General features: G+C 47.9%; 1 protein-coding gene across 5 annotated transcripts in view; it reads right to left on the bottom strand.

The window, feature by feature from the left end:
• Positions 1-22,355, bottom strand: part of cracdlb (cracd like b) — a 259,256-nt gene that overhangs the window by 157,687 nt on the left and 79,214 nt on the right. Inside the window, exon 1 of one of the 5 annotated variants that reach the window (XM_072477180.1) lies at positions 1,400-1,895. The exons of 2 other annotated variants lie outside the window; for them this stretch is intronic. In XM_072477180.1, the coding sequence (XP_072333281.1) occupies positions 1,400-1,470 (71 nt within the window). In that variant the 5' untranslated portion in view covers positions 1,471-1,895. Of the gene's footprint in view, positions 1-1,399; positions 1,896-22,355 lie in introns of those variants that run through there. 2 more of the 5 variants (XM_072477178.1, XM_072477179.1) reach the window with 2 other exon arrangements.

Here is a 22,355-nt window from a genome sequence, read left to right as displayed (position 1 = left end):
GGCACAGTCTTCGGTGACGCTGCTGTTCTGACATCTGAAGGCAACTGAGCCACAGTGTGCACATCCTTCTCTGGTGGGTAACGTCTCCTCTGTCTCTGCGAAGAGGCTGGTAGCGTTCCACTCTGTACTTTTCCCCTCCTTCACCCCCACCCCCGAGGCTTGGTGCAACTGCTGCCCCATTGCTCTCCCTCTCTGTTCTTCCTCCTCACTGGAGGCACCAAAGAGAGGCCCAAGGCCATAGTCGCCGTGTGTCCAGGGCTTCCTTCGACCTACATAGGTGCCAGCATGCAGATGCCACTCTGGTAGTATACCCTCCAGCAGGTCCTGCTATCTTTTCCCCTTCTCCCCACCATGTCTGTGCCAATGCCAGTGCTGTTTCACCTGCCCCGTCAGGACAGGAGGTGAACTCCCACTTGTTCAGCGCCTCGTTAAACCTGGCGAGGTTCTGAAACCTCCTGGCTTACGTGCAGAGCTGGGAAAATCTGTTAAGTCCTCTTAGCTTCCTTCTCAATAGGATTAATTACCTGCCTGTCTCAATGAATCACATCATCCATGCTGGCTGCCCTGGTAAAATTCACTCCGTGGTAACAATTGTTGTTTAATCAAAATATTTTCAATAAAATCGAGATGACTCAAGTGAGACGTGGACCCATACATCCCAATTTGCTTTGTCAATCAAATTCCAACGTTTGCAACTCCCCCAAACTAAAAAGCAGTCTGTAGGTCATGGATCTTCCTACTTGCTCCAGTGAGGACAGTGATATTTCCCCCAAGCAGTTTGCACTAATCAGAACACTGCTACCAGTTTTCACTGAGCTTGGGTTTGTTGAAGGAATGTTGGACTTGTACGCGGTTCAATCTGCCCATCAATCACAAAACAGGACAAAATAATAATTGGAACCAACAGCCCAAGACCTCAGAATGGGCTTCACCTTTACAAACACAGGAAAGAATGTTCTGATTATAGAACAAAAGTTGCCATGTCCAGTTCACTCAGCATAATTCCAACTCCGTTTGCTTCTGGCAACAGCATTAATAAACCATGTTTTATAGCTTTTGACAGCTCCTAGCCTCCCCACACAGACAGTCTGAGAACTGAGTTCACAGCTGGAATACACAGCAGCCATTGTTGAGTGTTCCCTCGCCGGATAAGGTGCTGCTTTATTCCAAACCAAACAAAACCTTTAGAGGAGCGGTGTTTCTGAGCATGTACTCGTCAGTCAATCGGGGTTTGTTCGTGTGGCTCTGCTGGACTCTGGCTCTGCTGGCAGTGCAGAAATCGCCCTTTGCACCCTCCTGGTGTTATACAGAACACAGAACTGCCAGGAAGGTTCCTCCTGCTGAACTCACATTAACATACCCAGATTCCAGCCTGGTCTTCCAGTCAGATTTCACTTACCTCGAATCAGCTCGCAGGCAGTGGTAGAATCCAGCCATGTTGCCCTGGTGCGAACCTCTTCCCTCGGACATAGGCTGTCGCCCTGACTGCACTGTCTCCCCACCGCGGGGCAGATGTATGGACTCCTCTGCATGCCTTTGCTGATCAGCAGCGGGGTTGGGTTACTGCTGAGTTTAAAAGGACACAGAGTGCTTTTGTTTTTGGAGCAAGGTGCAGCACCAACCCTGCACCAAGTCCAAGATGAGTTTGAGGGGGACCTCGCCCTGAAAAGTATTAGATCAACTTTGAGCTTCGTTTTAAGCTAGAATTAATCCGGTGGTTAATGGACCCCCATCAGACCATCATTCGTGGAGTAAAATCACTTCTCAACCGGGTTCAGAATAAATTTCCGTTGGCTCCACTTGTTTGGTTTTAAGTTTTAACAACGCTTTGTGATCTTTGCAGGTCTGATCTTCTGCTCATTGTGAAATAATATTTAAAAAATAAAATCCCTATGCTCTGCTCTGTTTAAACCAAACATGTTCCTCTTGACATTAAAACCCCCTTTTTTAGACAAACCAGTTTCCCCAGTATTTTTCTATTTTACAAGAAACATATCTCAATTTGGAAAGCACGCCCCAATACTCTGCAGTTTATACTTAACCTTACTACTGTACTGGCAATACCAGCTCCTTGAAGGGGCACACTTTTTAATTAGCGTTGTCAGAGGTGAGGGTGTCAAGGGGCAGAGAGTAGTTCCGAGTTCATACTGACTGTCCTAGTGTTGCCAAGAGTTTGATACCTCAATCAGCTTGTCTGATCGAGATTAGTTGGGAGTAAATGAAAAGAACTTGCATTTACATAGCACCTTCCACATCCTCAGCACATCCCAAGGCACTTTACAGCTAAGGAGCTACTTTTTCTTTACAGTGGTGGTTGCCATCGTGATATAGGAAATAGGGCAGCCAACCGGTGCACAGTGAAATCCCACAAACAGCATTTCGTAATGATGCGTTTGAATGATGCCAGTGTCCTCCTTTGAATAAGGCTCGGGGTTCCTGGTATGGGGGTCCTGGTATCGGGGATCCTGGAACATTCACCAGAGAGACACGGACATTCTCGGTTAAAAATCTCATCCCGAGATTGTGAAAAGCGAATATTTGCATGGGTGGCACAGTAGCACAGTGGTTAGCACTGTTGCTACACAGCGCCAGGGACCCGGTTAGATTCCCGGCTTGGGCTACTGGCTGTGCTGAGTCTGTATGTTCTCCGTATCTGCGTGGGTTTCCTCCAGGTGCTCCGGTTTCCTCCCACAAGTCCCGAAAGACGGTCTGCTAGGTAATTTGGACATTCTGAATTCTCCCTGTGTACCCGAACAGGTGCCGGAATGTGGCGACTAGGGGCTTTTCACAGCAACTTCATTACAGTGTTAATGTAAGCCTACCTGTGACAATAAAGATTATTAATAATCTGATTTTCAATTTAGATAAAATTTTCTCTACACCTCTAAAAAACCGAGAGACATTTTTATCGAATATGTAGTGCAGGTTGTTGCTGTTAATGGCCATGAGATCAGTGAGCGGGGTGACATCAGAAAGATTGACACAAAATAACTTCTATGCCTTCCAAATGTTATGATAGTCTCTTAAGGCGATCTGAAATGTGAGCATTTCAATATGTTAGGTCAGCGAGTGACATAGCCACACAATTCTGGAGACCGATGGGCTCCATGCCGTAGCTAAAATGGCGCCAGAGCCCCGATTCAAGAAGTGATGGCCCAAAACCAGCAGCCACCATTTTCACTGGGGTGGCCGTGGTCAGGGGATGGGGGTGGTGCAGTTTACACATCTGTGGTCCACAGAGGCAGCTGCACATGTAAAAGCTCAGCTGTGTTCAAACAGTTGCAATTTCCATCAAGGACATGTTCAAAACGCAACTCATGGACTTTAGCTATTTGAGCAAAAGGCCAAAACCCAGTTATTTGGAGAGGTGGGATACTTTTTGGAGAGGTCCAGGTAGCCCTTTGGGAGAGGGCCCTTAGGGGCTGGTTTAGCACAGGGCTAAATAGCTGGCTTTTAAAGCAGACCAAGGCAGGCCAGCAGCGCGGTTCAATTTCTGTACCAGCCTCCCCGAACAGGCGCCGGAATGTGGCGACTAGGGGCTTTTCACAGTAACTTCATTTGAAGCCTACTTGTGACAATAAGCGATTTTCATTTAATTTCATAAAGTGCCCCTTCGGAGAGGTCAAGAGCCCCTTTAGGATTGTTAACAGTAGGAGTAAATTGGTAAAACTATCAAGTGGTCAAGGCATTTAAATCCCCAACCTCCCTAAAAAAAGACAACCTGCAGGTGAAAAAAAATCAATGTTTGCAATTTTGCTAGCTGTCTGTTGACATAAGGCTGAGGGGCAATAATTATATGATTAATGATGTATGACTGTTTCTACAATGTATCATCACAGTGGGGGCCTGAAAATGCACAGTTTGATTGACAGCCCAAAGTGGTTACAAAGCCTTCGATGTGAGGCTATGAATACAAATCATTAATTTCATAAATTATTAAGTGCTTGAAGGAAATATTTGTTTTAAGGAATTTAAAATGTACTGAATAGGTTTTAATGAAAGAATGTTTTCTTCAATAGTGAAGTTATCAAGAACGTTATTTCATCTCACCATGGTTGGTGTGGTCTGCCCATATTGGGTATTGGGTGAGCAGGCATGGGGGATATAAGGGCAAAGATGGTGGGTGGGGAGGCATGGGATGACATTTAGTTCACCTAGAGGCAATAAAGAGACATGGGGAAGGGCAGAGGGACATGGAGGTATGAGGAGTCACGGATGTAGTTGAGAGGCATGAGGTGGCATGATTTGGCATGGGTAGGGCAGTCCTTTTAAACAACTCACCTCTGCACACAGCAGTAGCTGCCTTCACAAGGTTTCTGGGGCAGGGCTCGACTCCCATTAACACCCAACTCACAAGTGAAAATTCAGCCATAGAATCCCAAGTGCAGGAGGTAGCCATTCGGCCCATTGAGTCTGCACCGACCCTCTGAAAGAGTACCCTACCTAGGCCCACTCACCGTAACCCCACTTAACCTACACATCTTTGGGCTGTGGGAGGAAACCAGAGCATTCGCATGAAACCCATACAGACAAGGGGAGAATGTGCAAACTCCACACAGTTACCCAAGGCAGGAATTGAACCCCGGTCTCTGGCGCTGTAAAGCAGCAGTGCTAACCACTGTGCCACAGTGTTACCCCCACAGCCCACGTAGTCAGACACATAGATGTGTTAATGTGACACAAGACCAGTAAAGGTCTTAATCTATTTTCAGGAGTTGATCCAATGTATGGTCCTGAACCTTTCCCCTCACTTGAGGTGTGGTGATCCTCAGGTTAAACCACCACCAGTCAGCTCTCTCCCTCAAAGGGTAAAGCAGCCTATGGTCATCTGGGACTATGGTGACTTTACTTTTACTTTTTTAGTCCTGAATATAATAGAGCAAATGATGATTGGTTCCCACTGTTTTTGGCCTCCCACACAAAATTAGAAGTTTACAGAAAATTGTGATTTAGGCAAGGCTGACTTTAATGAGCTGAGACAGAGTCTGCCCACCGTAAACTGGGAATATCTGCCAATGGGTAAAACAACTGACGATGTTTATACCCCAGAGAGCGAAAAGGTTTTCATTCTCAAGGGCGTTGAAAAGGTGAGAGAGAGACAAGGGGTCATGTCCAGGCTCCAGAAAAGTATGCAGAATTTGCTCCAGCTGCAGTCGATGGGGGTGGATGTCAAGGAGGATCTCCAAGAGGTGAAGAGCCAGCAAGCCTCGCTCTACACCTCGGAGGTCTCCAAGGTTATCTTCCGTTCCAGAGTCCGCTCCGTGGAGCAGGACGAAAAGTGCTCACGCTTCTTCTTCCAAAAGGTGTACAGAGAGACCTCTGTGATCAGCAGCCTGAAGGAAGATGATGGCTCTGTAAAGTCATCGCAGTCTGACATCCTGAGGATCAGCCAATTCCTTTATGCCGGACTGTATGACCTGAAGCCAACAGATAGCACTGTTTCCCAGACCTTCCTGTCGACTATCACGGAGGGCTTAGGCAACAACGAGCTGGAAAACCTGGACAAACCGCTAACTCTGGATGAGCTGACAAAGGCCGTTAAGTCCTTCGAGACGAGTAAAACTCCCGGAAGCGCCGGCTTACCGGTTGAGTTGTATTCGGCTCTGTGGGACTGGATGGGCCCTGACCTGCTGGAAGTTTGCGAGAGTATGCTTCTGGAAGGCAGCATGTCAGAGCCCATGAGGAAAGGCATCATCACCCTCATCTACATGCAGAAGGGGGAAAGGGAAGATATTCGAAATTGGTGACACATTTCACTGTTGAATGTGGATTACAAAATTCTAGCCAAGATCATCGCCAATCGGGTGAAGTCTGCTCAGGAGTCGGTGATACACCCTGACCAGACCTGTGCTGTACCCGGCAGGAAGATCTCGGATAGCCTCAAGCTACTCAGGGATACGATTGCCTACGTGCAGGACAGGAGGGTGGACACCTGCCTCATCAGCCTTGACCAGGAGAAGGCTTTTGACAGAATATCGCGCACCTACATGATGGATGTGCTCTCCAAAATGGGGTTTGGGGAGGGAAGTCACAATTGGATCAAACTGCTCTACACAAACATCTATAGTGCAGTCTCAATCAATGGGTGGGAATCAGAAAAGTTCCAGATCAAATCCGGAGTCAGGCAAGGCTGCCCTCTCTCCTCTGCCCTTTTTGTGTGCTGCAAAGAACCTTTTGCCGAGTCAATCAGGAAGGATCCGGGTATAGAACATAGAACATAGAACAATACAGCGCAGTACAGGCCCTTCGGCCCACGATGTTGCACCGAAACAAAAGCCATCTAACCTACACTATACCATTATCATCCATATGTTTATCCAATAAACTTTTAAATGCCCTTAATGTTGGCGAGTTCACTACTGTAGCAGGTAGGGCATTCCACGGCCTCACTACTCTTTGCGTAAAGAACCTACCCCTGACCTCTGTCCTATATCTATTACCCCTCAGTTTAAGGCTATGTCCCCTCGTGCTAGCCATTTCCATCCGCGGGAGAAGGCTCTCACTGTCCACCCTATCTAACCCTCTGATCATTTTGTATAAGAGGAGTGACGATCCCTGGCAGCGGAGGCGTGCATGTCAAGGTCTCCCTGTACATGGACGACGTTGCCGTCTTCTGCTCGGATCCTGCGTCTGTACGCAGGCTCTTGACCACCTGCGACCAGTTTGAACTGCCCTCAGGAGCCAAGGTAAACCGTGGCAAGAGCGAGGCCATGTTCTTTGGGAACTGTGCCGACCAGTCCTTTGTCCCCTTCACTGTCAGGTTAGATTACCTGAAGATGCTGGGGATATGGCTCAGAGCGGCCGGGGCGTGCACCAAAAACTGGGAGGAGTGCATCGCCAAGGTAAGACAGAAACTGGGCTGGTGGGAGCAACGCTCCCTCTCCATTGCGGGCAAAACCCTGGTCATCAGGTGTGAGGTACTCTCGGTGTTACTGTACATGGCGCAGGTCTGGCCCATAACCCGACCCTACGCCACAGCAGTCACCCGGGCCATCTTCAAATTTATCTGGAGATCCAAAATGGACCGTGTCCGAAGGGACACCATGTACAAACCTCTGGAGAAGGGAGGGAGAAACGTACCCAACGCCTCCCTCATCCTGTTGGCCACCTTTGTGTGCAGCTGCATCAAGCTGTGCGTGGACCCCCAGTATGCAAACACCAAGTGTCACTACATACTGAGGTTCTACCTGTCCCCGGTGTTACAAAGGATGGGCCTGGCCTCATTGCCACGGAACTCTCCAAGTAGTTGAACCGTGCCGTACCACCTGTCCTTCGTGGAAAAGTTTTTGAAGAAAAACACCTTTGACCACAAGGCAATGAAGCAGTGGTCAGCACGTAATGTCCTCGAGGCCAGGGAAAAGGAGACTGTGGAGGACGTTGGATGGTTCCCTGAGCAGACTGTCAGAGTCATCTGGCAGAACGCCTCATCACCAGAACTTTCAAACAAGCACCAAGACCTAGCTTGGCTGGTGGTAAGAAGGGCCCTCCCTGTCAGATTCTTCATGCACACCCGAAGGCTCTGCGCCAATGCACACTGCCCTCGGAGTGGCTGTGGGGGAAATGAGATGGTCACCCACCTCCTTGTGGAATGTGTCTTTCCAAAGAAGGTCTGGAGAGAGATGCAGTGGTACTTGTCAAGGTTCATCCTGAGCAGCTCTGTGACACAGGACTCTGTGCTCTATGGACTGTTTCCAGGGACACACACCGAGACAAATATCAACTGCTGCTGGAAGGTCATCAACCCGGTGAAAGACGCTCTTTGGTCTGCCCGAAACCTGCTGATCTTCCAGTGCAAAGAATTGTCCTCGACCGAGTGTTGCCGACTGGCACATTCCAAGGTCCAGGACTACGTGCTGAGGGACGCACTCAAGCTTGGGGCAGTTACCGCCAAGGCGCAATGGGGAAAGACCACTGTGTAAGGTTTTTCCAGCAAATGTACACCAAGGGGCGGTTAACAGTGTAAAACCCCCTCGGTCTGGGCCACCAACACTCCAATGCATAAAAGAAACATGACAATGTAAATATTTAAGAAGGAATTGTAACGTAAAGAGTGATGTGTGTGTAATATTATCAAAACTGAATGGAAGAAAGTCAAGGCAATGTGTAACGCTGATGGAAATGTACAGTCAAGACAATTCGAAATGTTCTGAAATGTTTAGATAGATTTTATGAATAAAGTATATTTTTTTGAATAAAAAAAAAGAAAAGATCCACATCACAGAAAAAACAACCATGACAATGACAGAGATAAGGGACGGCATAAAACAAAAAGAAAAGGCTTACAAAAATCATAAAAACAGCACAGATCCTACCGAATGGGAAAGATATAAAGACCAATAAAGGGCCATAAAGCAGCTTAAAAGAGATAATGAAGGGGATTATGAATGGAAACTTGCACGAGACATCAAAATCCATAAAATGTTTATAGTTACATAAAGGGAAAGCAGGTGGGCTGGAGCAATGTTGGCCCACTAAAGACTGAAAGTGGGGGTATTGTCAGCAACTACGGGGATGTGGCAGCCATGTTGAATAATTACTTTGCCACAGTATTTACAGTAGAAAAGGAGGATAGCTTGCCGGAAGTCCCAAGAACATTAATAGTGGATCGGGGACAAGGATGAAATAAAATTAACATGGATAAAACATTGATAATGAGGAAATTAATGGAACTAAAAGAGTAACAAAACCCCAGGTCGTGACAGTTTTCGTCCAAGGGTGTTAAAGTAGGAGAGCGCATTGTAGATGCTCCAACTATAATCCAGATTCATAAGCAGTCCCTCTGGATTGGAAAATTGCTCATGTCACTCCACTTTTTAAGGAGGGGAAAACCAGGGAATTACAGGCCAATTAGCCTTGCATCTGTGGTGGGGTAATTGTTGGAGTCTATAATCAGGGATGGGGTAACTGAACATGCCAAAAAGTTTGGTAGACCAGGGAGAGCCAGCATGGATTCATGACAGGTGGGTCATACCTGACAAACCTCATTGAATTTTTTGAAGAGGTGACTAAGCGAGTGGACAGGGGAATGTTTATGGATATTGTTTACATGGACTTCCAAAAGGATTTGATAAAGTCCCACATAACTATGGTAGAATCTGTCGCAATTTAGCGTGGCCAATCACGTACCATGCACATCTTTGGGGTGTGGGGGCGAAACCCATGCAAACACGGGGAGAATGTGCAAACTCCACACGGACCCAGAGCCAGCATTGAACCTGGGACCTCGGTGCCGTGAGGTAGCAATGCTAACTACTGCGCCACCGTGCTGCCCTCATTATTCATTTAACAACTTGCATAATGGCATAGAAAGTCATTTATCCAAATTTGCTGATGACACAAAGTTGGTGGCATTGTAGACACTGTAGATGATAGCATAAAATTTCAGAGGAATATTGATAGACCAGGTGAATGGGCAAAACTGTGGCAAATGGGAGAGGGGCGATGGGTGTTAATGGTGGCTATGGGTGTTAATGGTGGCTATGGGTGATTCCTGATTCCTTTTTGTCATTTGTTTATGTGAACATGTGGCCGAATGTTTTGGGTTTGGTGGGAAAATGGGATTGTTGTTATTGATATGGGGATTGACATATTTGTTACTGATTTTTGTTTATTGTTGGTGGGTGAAAATTTGGGAGAAAATGTGAAAAAGGGGGAAAATAAAAAATATTTTTTTAAACTCTGGCAAATGGATTTCAATGTAAACAAAAGAGGGGTTATCCATTTTGGATCAAATATGGATAGATTATGGTGCTTTCTAGATAGCCAAGTTAAGTGAATGTCCAAAGAAATCTAAGGTTCAGGTGCATAGATCTTTAAAATGCCACAAACAAGTGCAGAAAGTAACCAAGGCTAATGGAATGCTGGCCTTTATATCTAGAGGATTGGAGTATAAAGACACAGAAGTTAAGCTGTAGCTGTACAAAACCCTGGTTAGACCCCACTTGGAGTAGTGAGCAGAAGAATATTTTGGCCTTGGAGGGAGTGCAATGTAAGTTTAGACGAATGATACTTGAACTTCAGGAGGTTAAGTTATGAGGAGAGAATATACAAATCAGATCTGTTTTCTCTAGAATTTAGAAGGTTAAGAGGTGATCTGATCCACGTCTTGAAGATATTAACTGGAAAAGATAAGGTAGATAAAGATAAACGGTTCTCACTAGTTAGAGATTTGAGAACTAGGGGCATAGTCTAAAAAATAGGGCCAGACTATTCAGGAGAGATGTTAGGAAGCACTTCTACGCACAAATGGCAATTGGTGCCAGATCAGTTCTTAATTTTATATTTGAGATAAATAAATCTTTGTTGAGCAAAGGGATATGGGCCAAAGGCAGGTATATGGAGTTAAGCCAAAGATCAGCCATAAGACCATAAGAAATCAAGAATGTCAAGAGCTGAATGTGAGGTCAGGTGAGTGTGACTGCCCTTGACATCAAGACAGCTTTTGACCGAGTTTGGCATCAAAGAGCCCTAGCTAAACTGGAGTCAATGGGAATCAGGGGGGGAAACTCTCCACTGGTTGGAGTCATGCCTGGCACAAAGGAAAATGGTTGTAGTGGTTGGAGGTCAGTCATCTCAACTCCAGGACATCACTGCAGGAGTTCCTCAGGGTTGCGTCCTAGGCCCAACCATCTTCAGCTGCTTCATCATTGACCTCCCTTCCATCGTAAGGTTAGAAGTGGAGATGCTCACTGATGACTGCACAATGTTCGGCACCATTCGCGACCCCTCAGATAATGAAGCAGTCCATGTCCAAATGCAGCAAGACCTGAACAATATCCAGGCTTGGGCTGACAAGTGGCAAGTTACATTCGCACCACACAAGTGCCAGGCAATGACCATCTCCAACAAAAGAGAAACTAACCATCACACCTCGGCATTCAATGGGATTACCATCGCTGAATCCCCCACTATCAACATCTTGGGGGTGACCAGAAACTGAACTCGACTAATGCTTTAAAATACCGTGGGTTCGAATTAGCGGGCCCATTAGCCGTCGGCACAAATCCAGTCATGGCCGCAAGATGCAGGAACTCAGCAAGGCTCCTTAGGCAGCACCTTCCAAACCCACAACCACTATCATCTAGAAGGTCAAGAGCAGCAGACATCTGGGAACCCCACCACCTGGAGGTTCCCCTCCAAGCCAGAGACCATCCTGACTTGGAAATATAGCAGCCGTTCCTTCACCGTCAGTGGGTCAAAATCCTGGAACTCCCCCCCTAACAGCATGGTGGGTGTACCTACACCACTGGGACTGTAGCGAGGCAAGAAGGCAATTTGACACCATCTTCTCAACGGCAATTAGGGATGGGCAATAAGTGCTGCCCGAGCCAACAACTCGAATGAATTCACAATTTAAAAAATTCTTTCCGAGGAAAATATCCAAAACGATGCAATCCGAGAATATGAAATAATTCCAGCACGTTTGAAAGCCTAAATGCAAATAACCCGCCTTAACTCCACGTTGTCATCATGGATTTTCTTTGCACCGATAAAGATCTGGGAAACTACCTCGCGGCAAACCACACCACAAAACAAAATCCTGACAAAATATGCAAATGATACACACATAGACAACAGCTCACAGCACGCGACTGAAGTAATGTTCCTGCCATCAGTGTATATGAAAAACGAAGTAAGCCCCCATCACGCGGCTACAATGCAGAAATTTTAACCCTCTCATGACAAGCAAAAAAATGAAACGGAAATCGGCAGCCCTGACGATTTCCCCAGCTTTGGGGTTTCCATGTTCATCCACTGTACAGCCGGTGACACCCCCCCCCCCCCCCCAGGAGGCCAAGTACAACTTCAACTGCATCAAGTTACCCAACTGCTTCAATTCACATCCTCGACCGCTTAACCCGCCAAATCATTGTGGAAGCAGGTCGGCCGTCAACTCGGCAGCATGAGATTGCGGAATTCCCACCCCTTTCTCCCAATCCCCGATTCAAACCAACATACCCACCAGGGAGACATTCCAGTCTGCGGACACCGCCCGGGGCAGACAGCTGATGCTTTGAAGTCGCAATCAAAGATGACAGCCATCAGAAAGTGTGAGCTGCAAATAAATTACTTTTATCTTGGGTTTTTAACAAAACAGCCTTTCCAAGCTGTGGAAACATGCCACACCGATCAGATTTAAATAAGAAACAAATTTTTGGAGCTAGTATTTAAAAATGAAAGACGGGTGCTTGTAGGCATGTTTCACAGGACTCCCATGCGCTAATTTACAATGTAATAATAACCTGCCTCACACTTCTCTTTTCTAGTAAAGCCTCATATAATTAAAAGAGATGCCACCAGCACGTGCATTGTTCTTCGTGTAATCCTTGGCCTGTTACTTATTGCTTTCCCCCCTCCCCCACTGTGTATTCAAATGCTCCTCAGCAGGCTCAAGACTAATTATGCAAATTACCTGTCAATGTCTCGGTGGCCTTTTTCTCCTGACTGCCTCCGATTTCATTCCTTCACCCCCCCCCCCCCATTCCTAAATGCCTGCATGAGGCCTCCTGCCTGCTCTCTGTCACCCAAACACCCCAACGTAGCAAGGGGGATTTAAATGAACCCTCTTTGGAGATGCAGCAGTTTTACCCACACTACCGGTGATCCCATTTTCTAATGACACCCTTTTTCTTGAAATAGCTCTGCCAGTAAATTGAGCTTTAGTGCCTGCTTTAGAATTCCTCGTCAATGGTTGTCAGATGGAAATAATGTAGTGTGCTGCTAGAGCTCTCGCTGCTGTGACTAAGTCCTTGCCGAGCCCATTGCTTGCAGTGTGTTTTCAAGAACTGGCAGATCGCTGTGTGTGTGGGCAGCTATGGATGAACACAGTGTGAAACAAAGTACAAGTGTCATATTTGTTTTACTTGCAGCATTCTTCGGGGCATTGATACCAAAAGCAGAGTGTCAGATGTGTAAATATATATCCATAACGCAGCCCAGATTATGAAGGCAAATAATATCCATGCCCCCTGATTACTGTCCACTGATTCTCATTGGAAATTTAGAAGTTACGTGAAGTGAGGATTGGGCTTGGACCCTTTCGATTGACGTACATGAGGTGATGGGCTTCCCACTCCACCCCTCCTGGGCTAAGAGATTGGGCATGGGGAGGGGGGCATCGAGGTAATCAGCTTACCAGTGGCCATTCGTGACAGAGGGGTGCGACACTAAATCGGGAATTGGGTCAGTGTTTGGGGGTCCCGTGCCAGACACCAGGTTGGTAGGCTTCAACAAGAGAGGTGAAGGCTGATGGAGAGTGGGGGGAGAAAGAGGACAACTTTGTCAGTAAGAACACTTGGGCAGGGTTTAACAAGGCTATCTTCACTTCCCCCCCCCCTCCCCTGGCCTTCAAACCCACAGTGGGGAACATTAAATCCAGCCCCATGTCTGTGATTGAATAGCCTGTTTAAACTAATCCTAAAGACCTGTACATAAGGAAAGAATAAATGAATTTGCCTCTACATATCATGAAAATGACCTTTTTTCATCCCAAAGTGCTTCACAGTCGTTGAAGCACTTTTTGAAGTGGTGATCACTATTGTAATGTAGGGAAGTGTGACACCAATATCACACACAGCCAACTGACATCAAAAAGAGATAAATGATCAGATAATCTGTTTAAGGGACTTCCGGGTGCGGCGATGACCAGCTGAGTCGCACGTTTCGGCAGCTCCCTGTGAAACGGACTTTTGGGCTCTTGATAGGAGCCCCAACGGCAATTTTAACGGCTGAAAACACCGTGCGGTAAACCAGAAGGGTGTTCCCCCTGGACACGGATGGAAAAAGGAGAGGAAAGTGGCCGGATTGCAGCGGATCCTTTGGAACAACGGCAAGGAAGGCAAGCAGAAACCAAGATGGCGTCGGAAGGTGGCAGTTTCATATGGGGCCCTGAACAACAAGAGTTTTTGAAACGCTGCGTGGAGGAGATAAAAAAGGAAATGAAGAAAGAGTTGTTGGCCCCGATATTACAGGCCATTGAAGGGCTGAAAGAGGAACAAAAGACCCAGGAGCAGGAGCTTCGGGTCGTGAAGGCGAAAGCAGCAGAGAATGAAAACGACATACAGGGCCTGGTGGTGAAGTCGGAGATACAGGAGGCACACCAGAAACGATCTGTGGAGAGGTTGGAGGCACTGGAAAATAACGCAAGGAGGAACAACTTGAGGATTCTTGGCCTTCCTGAAGGTGTGGAGGGGGCGGACGTCGGGGCATATGTGAGCACGATGCTGCACTCGTTAATGGGAGTGGAGGCCCCGACGGGTCCGTTGGAGGTGGAGGGAGCATACCGAGTTATGGTGCGAGGACCGAGAGCAGGAGAAGCTCCCAGAGCCATAGTGGTGAGATTTCTCCGTTTTAAGGATAGAGAAATGGTCCTTAGATGGGCGAAGAAAACTCGGTGTAGTAAATGGGAGAACGCGGTGATCCGCGTCTATCAAGATTGGAGTGCGGAGGTGGCGAGAAGGAGGGCGAGCTTTAATCGGGCCAAAGCGGTACTTCACAAAAAAAAGATAAAGTTTGGAATGCTGCAACCGGCAAGACTGTGGGTCACATATCAAGGGAGGCACCACTACTTTGAGACGGCGGATGAAGCGTGGACTTTTATTGTAGAAGAAAAATTGGAATGATTGGACTACGAAAATGAACGTTTGGACAAAGTGGTGGGACGAGTGGGGGGGGGGGGGGGCGAAGAGGGATTGTATGATTAATCCTGCGGTATGGTAACTTTTCTTTCTCCCACAGGTGGTGATGGGGGGAGGTGGGGAGGGAGAGGAGATGGGGCGTTGGCCATGGGAGGCGGGGCCGAGGGAGAGGCGCGGGCTTGGTTCCCGCGCTATGATAATTATGGCGGGAATAGAGAAGCAGGAAGGAGGGGGCGCCGCACGGGGCGAGCCGTGATCACGGGGGGAAGCCGAGGTCAGCCAGAGTTTGCTGACTTCTGGGAGCAACATGGGGGGAGTAATTACGCTAGCGGGGGGTCTAGCGGGGGGGGTGGGAGGGGGGAATTACTGGGTTGCTGCTGCTGGGGAAAGGGGGGAGTGGGTACGGGAGAGGATGGGCGGGGGGGCACCGCCTGGTGGAGATACAGCTGCGTGGGAACCGGGTGAGGAGCTGGAAAAAGGGGATGGCTAATCGACAAGGGGGGGGGGGGGGGTGGGAAGCCCCCCAACCCGGCTGATCACGTGGAGCGTGAGGAGGCTTAACGGGCCGATAAAGAGGGCACGAGTACTCGCACACCTTAAGAAACTTAAAGCAGATGTGGTCATGTTACAGGAAACGCACCTGAAACTGATAGATCAGGTTAGGCTGCGCAAAGGATGGGTAGGGCAGGTGTTCCATTCGGGGCTGGATGCGAAAAACAGGGGGGTGGCTATATTAGTGGGGAAGCGGGTAATGTTCGAGGCAAAGACTATAGTGGCGGATAACGGGGGCAGATACGTGATGGTGAGTGGCAAATTACAGGGAGAGATGGTGGTGTTGGTAAACGTGTATGCCCCGAATTGGGACGATGCCAATTTTATGAGGCGAATGAAGGATTTTATGGAGCAGATGGGAGGGGTGGACCCGTGGAGATTCAGTAGACCTAGGAGTAAGGAGTTCTCGTTTTTCTCCTATGTCCATAAAGTCTATTCACGCATAGACTTTTTTGTGTTGGGTAGGGCATTGATCCCGAGGGTGAGGGGAACGGAATATACGGCTATAGCCATTTCGGATCATGCCCCACACTGGGTAGACTTGGAGATAGGGGAGGAAACAAGAGGGCGTCCACCCTGGAGAATGGATATGGGACTAATGGCGGATGAGGGGGTGTGCTTAAGGGTGAGGGGATGCATTGAAAAGTACTTGGAACTTAATGACAATGGGGAGGTTCAGGTGGGAGTGGTCTGGGAGGCGTTGAAGGCGGTGGTTAGGGGGGAGCTGATATCAATAAGGACACATAAAGGGAAGCAGGAGAGTAAGGAACGGGAGCGGTTGTTGCAAGAACTTTTGAGGGTGGACAGACAGTATGCGGAAGCACCGGAGGAGGGACTGTATAGGGAAAGGCAAAGGCTGCATGTGGAATTTGACTTGCTGACCACAGGCACTGCAGAGGCACAATGGAGGAAGGCGCAGGGTGTACAGTATGAATATGGAGAGAAGGCGAGCAGATTGCTGGCACACCAATTGAGGAAAAGGGGAGCAGCGAGGGAAATAGGGGGGGTGAGAGACGAAGATGGAGAGACGGAGCGGGGAGCGGAGAGAGTGAATGAAGTGTTTAAGACATTTTATAAAAAATTGTATGAAGCTCAACCCCCGGATGGGAGGGAGAGAATGATGGAGTTTTTGGATCGGCTGGAAATTCCCAAGGTGGAAGAGCAGGAAAGAATGGGATTGGGAGCACAGATCACGGTAGAAGAAGTGGTGAAAGGAATTAGGAACATGCAGACGGGAAAGGCCCCGGGACCGGACGGATTCCCAGTTGAATTTTACAGAAAATATTTGGACTTGCTCGCCCCGCTACTGACGAGGACCTTCAACGAGGCAAAGGAAAGGGGACAACTGCCCCCGACTATGTCAGAAGCAACGATATCGCTTCTTTTAAAGAAGGAAAAGGATCCGCTACAATGCGGGTCCTACAGACCAATCTCCCTCCTCAATGTAGATGCCAAGGTCTTGGCCAAGGTAATGGCAATGAGAATAGAGGAATGTGTCCCGGGGGTGGTTCATGAGGACCAAACTGGGTTTGTGAAGGGGAGACAGCTGAACACGAACATACGGAGGTTGTTAGGGGTAATGATGATGGCCCCACCAGAGGGTGAAACGGAGATAGTAGTGGCGATGGATGCCGAGAAAGCATTTGATAGAGTGGAGTGGGATTATCTGTGGGAGGTGTTGAGGAGATTTGGGTTCGGAGAGGGGTATGTTAGATGGGTGCAGCTGTTGTATTGGGCCCCAGTGGCGAGTGTGGTCACGAATGGACGGGGATCGGCATATTTTCGGCTCCATAGAGGGACAAGGCAGGGATGTCCTCTGTCCCCATTACTGTTTGCACTGGCGATTGAGCCCCTGGCGATAGCGCTGAGAGGTTCCAAGGGATGGAGGGGAATACTTAGGGGAGGAGAAGAACACCGGGTATCTTTATATGCGGATGATCTGCTACTATATGTGGCGGATCCAGCGGAGGGGATGCCAGAAATAATGCGGATACTTGGGGAGTTTGGGGATTTTTCAGGGTATAAATTGAACATGGGAAAGAGTGAGCTGTTTGTGGTGCATCCAGGGGAGCAGAGTAGAGAAATAGAAGACCTACCGTTGAGGAAGGTAACAAGAGACTTTCGTTACCTGGGGATCCAGATAGCTAAGAATTGGGGCACATTGCACAGGCTAAATTTGACGCGGTTGGTGGAGCAGATGGAGGAAGATTTCAAGAGATGGGATATGGTAGCATTGTCAATGGCAGGGAGGGTGCAGGCAGTTAAGATGGTGGTCCTCCCGAGATTCCTTTTTGTGTTTCAGTGTCTCCCGGTGGTGATCACGAAGGCTTTTTTCAAAAGGATAGAAAAGAGTATCATGGGTTTTGTTTGGGCCGGGAAGACTCCGAGAGTGAGGAAGGGATTCTTACAGCGTAGTAGGGATAGGGGGGGGCTGGCGCTACCGAGCCTAAGTGAGTATTATTGGGCCGCTAATATTTCAATGGTGAGTAAGTGGATGGGAGAGGAGGAAGGAGCGGCGTGGAAGAGATTAGAGAGGGCGTCCTGTAGGGGGACCAGCCTGCAGGCTATGGTGACAGCCCCATTGCCGTTCTCACCAAGGAACTATACCACGAGTCCGGTGGTGGTAGCTACACTGAAGATTTGGGGACAGTGGAGACGACATAGGGGAAAGACCGGAGCACTGGGGGGTCCCCGATAAGAAACAACCATAGGTTTGCCCCGGGGGGAATGGATGGGGGATATGGAATGTGGCAAAGAGCAGGTATAACGCAATTGAAAGATCTATTTGTGGATGGGAAGTTTGCGAGTCTGGGAGCGCTGACCGAGAAATATGGGTTGCCCCAAGGGAATGCATTCAGGTACATGCAATTGAGGGCTTTTGCGAGGCAGGAGGTGAGGGAATTCCCGCAGCTCCCGACACAAGAGGTGCAGGACAGAGTCATCTCAAAGAAATGGGTGGGGGACGGTAAGGTGTCGGATATATATAGGGAAATGAGAGACGAAGGGGAGACTATGATGGACGAACTAAAAGGGAAATGGGAAGAAGAGCTAGGGGAGGAGATTGAGGAGGGGATGTGGGCAGATGCCCTAAACAGGGTAAACTCGTCGTCCTCGTGCGCCAGGCTAAGCCTGATTCAGTTTAAGGTATTACACAGGGCACATATGACTGGAACACGGCTCAGTAAATTTTTTGGGGTGGAGGATAGGTGTGCGAGGTGCTCGAGAAGCCCAGCGAATCATACCCATATGTTTTGGTCATGCCCGGCACTACAGGGGTTTTGGATGGGGGTGACAAAGGTGCTTTCGAAAGTAGTAGGAGTCCGGGTCGAACCAAGCTGGGGGTTGGCTATATTTGGGGTTGCACAAGAGCCGGGAGTGCAGGAGGCGAAAGAGGCCGATGTTTTGGCCTTTGCGTCCCTAGTAGCCCGGCGCAGAATATTGCTAATGTGGAAAGAAGCCAAGCCCCCGGGGGTGGAGACCTGGATAAATGATATGGCGGGGTTCATAAAGTTAGAGCGGATTAAGTTCGTCCTAAGGGGGTCGGCTCAAGGGTTTACTAGGCGGTGGCAACCGTTCGTCGAATATCTTGCGGAAAGATAGATAGGGGAGAACAAAGAAGGCAGCAGCAGCGGCCCAGGACTTGGGGGGGGGGGGGGGGAGGGATGGGGGGGGATGGGGGGGGGTGTGGCCTGAGACAAGGCAGTTGCCAATTAGGGCTAGTTTTTATTTTTTGTTATTTAATATTTATTTATTTGTTGTTGTTTTTGTTTAAATTTAAAAAAGGTCATTATTATCTGTATTGTTACAATGTTGTGTAAAGGATGCACAATGTACTGTGTTGGTTGACCAAAAATTTTCAATAAAATATTATTTAAAAAAAAAAGATAATCTGTTTAAGGGCAAGGCATTCCCTAGGAGAGCACCCATGCTCTTTTTGGAAGGCTGGGTGATATTTTGTTGACACCTGGGAGGATCGACATGATTTTGGTCCAACATCTGATCTGAAAGACTTACCTCTCAAAGTGCAGCTCTCTCTCAATACTGTAATGGAGCATCAGCGAAGGTTCTCAAATCTCTTGAAAGAAACTTTAACCCACATTCACCGGTGAGTGCTGCCAAATGAACCACGGCTATCACCTAACACTCCTATGCAGGTAGTTAACGGGATAGAGAAAATGAACAAGAAGCAATTGACCTGTTCCTAATACATGACAAATATCATAAATTGTTTAAATCAACCTTTACTTTCCTGCTTTGTTAACAGATGGACTTTGTTGAAACAAAAGATGGCTGCTATAGGTCTCATGATTTGCAAGTTGGCTACAGTTCCTGAAAATTCCCAACAGCAGTTATCGGATGAAAGCTCAACCCTCATCCTTGTGGAATCTCACACCTCTCATTGCGAGGGCACATTACAATCAATGAAACCATGGATTAGCAGGTGGCCTGTCCCTCGGCCTGGTCCTATAACAAAGGGAAAGCCATCAAAATGCTGTTATACTTGCAGAGGCACAACAGTCACCATCTATCTCCAAAGGCAAACAATGGATTTTGACCAGAGGCATAAAAGCTGCTGATTAGTCTACAACTAACTCACTGATTAGCAACATGACCGGAGTTTCTAGTCTTTGCAAAGTCTAGACTCACAACTCAGTCTGTTGTTTAACCTCCAGCCTGTAAACACAACAGCAGGACTCCAGACTGACCAAGAGTCTGGATCAAGTTTATGCCTTCCTGCAGCTTGTTTCTCTGGAATATTCCTGCCATTGCCTGCTGAGCAGTCTCTGATTACCAACATCATCTCACTGGGGTGGCATGGTGATGCAGTGGTTAGCACTGTTGCCTCACACCAAGGCCCCGGGTTCGATCCCGGCACCGGGTCACTGTCTGTGGGGAGTTTGCACATTCTCCCTGTCTTATGTTGTGTGCTTTTTCGATCCCGGCACCGGGTCACTGTCTGTGGGGAGTTTGCACATTCTCCCTGTCTTTTGTTGTGTGCTTTTACGTGTGTGTGAAGTTGCAATCATTTCCGGGTTTGAATGTGTGAATAAACTAAATTTCTGATTTAACCCTGAAGAGAGTTTATTGCGAGTCACTTTTTAAAAATGAGCTCACAAACAGAGGGCTTTGGGAAACACACCAAAGCCTATTTCAAAAATGTAAATAATGTCTGCTTATGGACAGATGGCAAGAAAACTAAGGAATTCAGATTTGTCTCTCTCCCCTGTTCTTTACTCCATATGCTTGGATACACCAGCAGAGTGGAACAAGAAAGCAAACATTCAAAGTTGTATGAAGCATATTTCTAACAGACATCAGGAAGTTTTTTTTTACATAGAATGCTATCAACAGCTGGAACAGATTCAGACCAGGATACTGTAAGGAACAGTTGGATGTCAAAATAGGACCGGGTACAACTGGTATCCTGGACAGTTGAGACCAATTTAGCTGATGGGCCTGCTTCTTTCAAACACATGTTTTTAATACATTAGAAATGAACAATATTAAGAATGGAACGGGACCATCTTAGTTGACTAAATGCTATGTGTAGAAGGGGAGAATTCCTGTGACTGGAGGGGAAAGGGAGAAGGAGGGAGAAAATTGTCGAGAAAAAGAAATTGCACTAAAAAGGAAAAAAGCAGATTAGTGACTAGTTGTACCACAATTTACATTCTATCGTGTGGAAACAGCTGACTGCTTCAGCCGTGCGCGTCACATCACTGAAAGTTTCACAGGCAGTGGGGGGGGGGGGGGGGGGGCAAGTGGATAGTGTTTCACACACGGAGAGCTCCACCACCACCTACTTTAGAGTAATGTGGAGAAACAGCATGGTAGCACAGTTGCTTCACAGCTCCAGGGTCCCAGGTTCAATTCCCGGCTTGGAATCTGCACGCTCTCCCCGTGTCTGCGTGGAGATGTGGGCTTGGGTAGAGTGCTCTTTTCAAGGGCCGGTGCAGACTCGATGGGCCGAATTCTGCATCCTTCTGCATTATAAATTCTATGAAATAGTTCTTCAAATGGTGAGCTGTGGAATAATCTCTACATTGACCACTTGCGTAAGTTTAGTGTGCAAACTTGGGGAAAAATGTCCTCATTTGCTATGTATTAGTTACATTAAAAGCTAAACACTGTTGGCAGTATTTGAAACCATAAAATCATTCTAAAGGTTTCAAAATGGTAGAAGTAGGCACCAAAGGAAATCGTGGCCATTGATGACAATTCACATTCATTGCATTCCACTCCATACGTTCTGGGGAGGGGGTTGGGCTTTCATATAATAGAGGCGATGGGGGGAGGGTCTTATCTGCTCGCTGGAGAGCTGATGAGAGCCCCATGACACACTTCTTATAATACAATAATAATCTTTGTCACAAGTAGGCTTGCAAAAACACTGCAATGAGGTTACGGTGAAAAGTCCCTAGTTGCCACATTCTGGCACCTGTTCGGTACACTGAGGGAGAATTCAGAATGTCCAATTCACTAAACAAGCACGTCTTTCGGGACTTGTGGGAGGAAACCGGACCACCCGGAGGAAACACACGCAGATACGGGGAGAACTTGCAGACTCCGCAAAGACGGTGACCCAAGCCGGGAATCGAACCTGTGACCCTGGCGCTGTGAAGGCCTGCCACATAAAGCGTCACTAAGGCAGCAGCAGGTCGTCCATGGGGTCAGGGGGCAGCAGGGAGATTATCTTGTCCACCAAGAGCTTCTGGATTGGAGAGAAGAATAATTTTCGAATGCCTGATAATAAGGAAGCCCCCCCCCCCCTCCCACCTCCAGAATACTCAAACTAACATCTCAGGGCTTCCCAATATAGCTCCCCAGATGTTGCTAAAGGACCACAGTTAGCAGAGGAGTAGGAAGGCCCTCAATAGGCCTTCCATCCACTGATTCAGTCGCCACTGTCTTGTCTGGTTAAACCCCCACCCTGCCACCAAAACCACCATGTGGGAGGGCACCTGCAACAGAGGAACAGATCATGTAGTCCTACCCATCTCTGTCAACTGGTTTATGTTCCGCCGCCCACTTTACTTTATCTAATCCTATCGGATTCTAAGGCAGCATAGTGGCACAGTGATTAGCACTGCTACCTCACGGCGCCGAGGAGCTGGGTTCGATCCCAGCTCCGGGTCACTGTCCGTGTGGAATTTGCACATTCCCCCC

This window comes from Scyliorhinus torazame, chromosome 15 (genome assembly GCF_047496885.1).
Source record: "Scyliorhinus torazame isolate Kashiwa2021f chromosome 15, sScyTor2.1, whole genome shotgun sequence".
NCBI lineage: Eukaryota > Metazoa > Chordata > Chondrichthyes > Carcharhiniformes > Scyliorhinidae > Scyliorhinus > Scyliorhinus torazame.
Note: the sequence above shows the minus strand (reverse complement) of the source record. Positions and strands in the feature narration are given on the sequence as shown.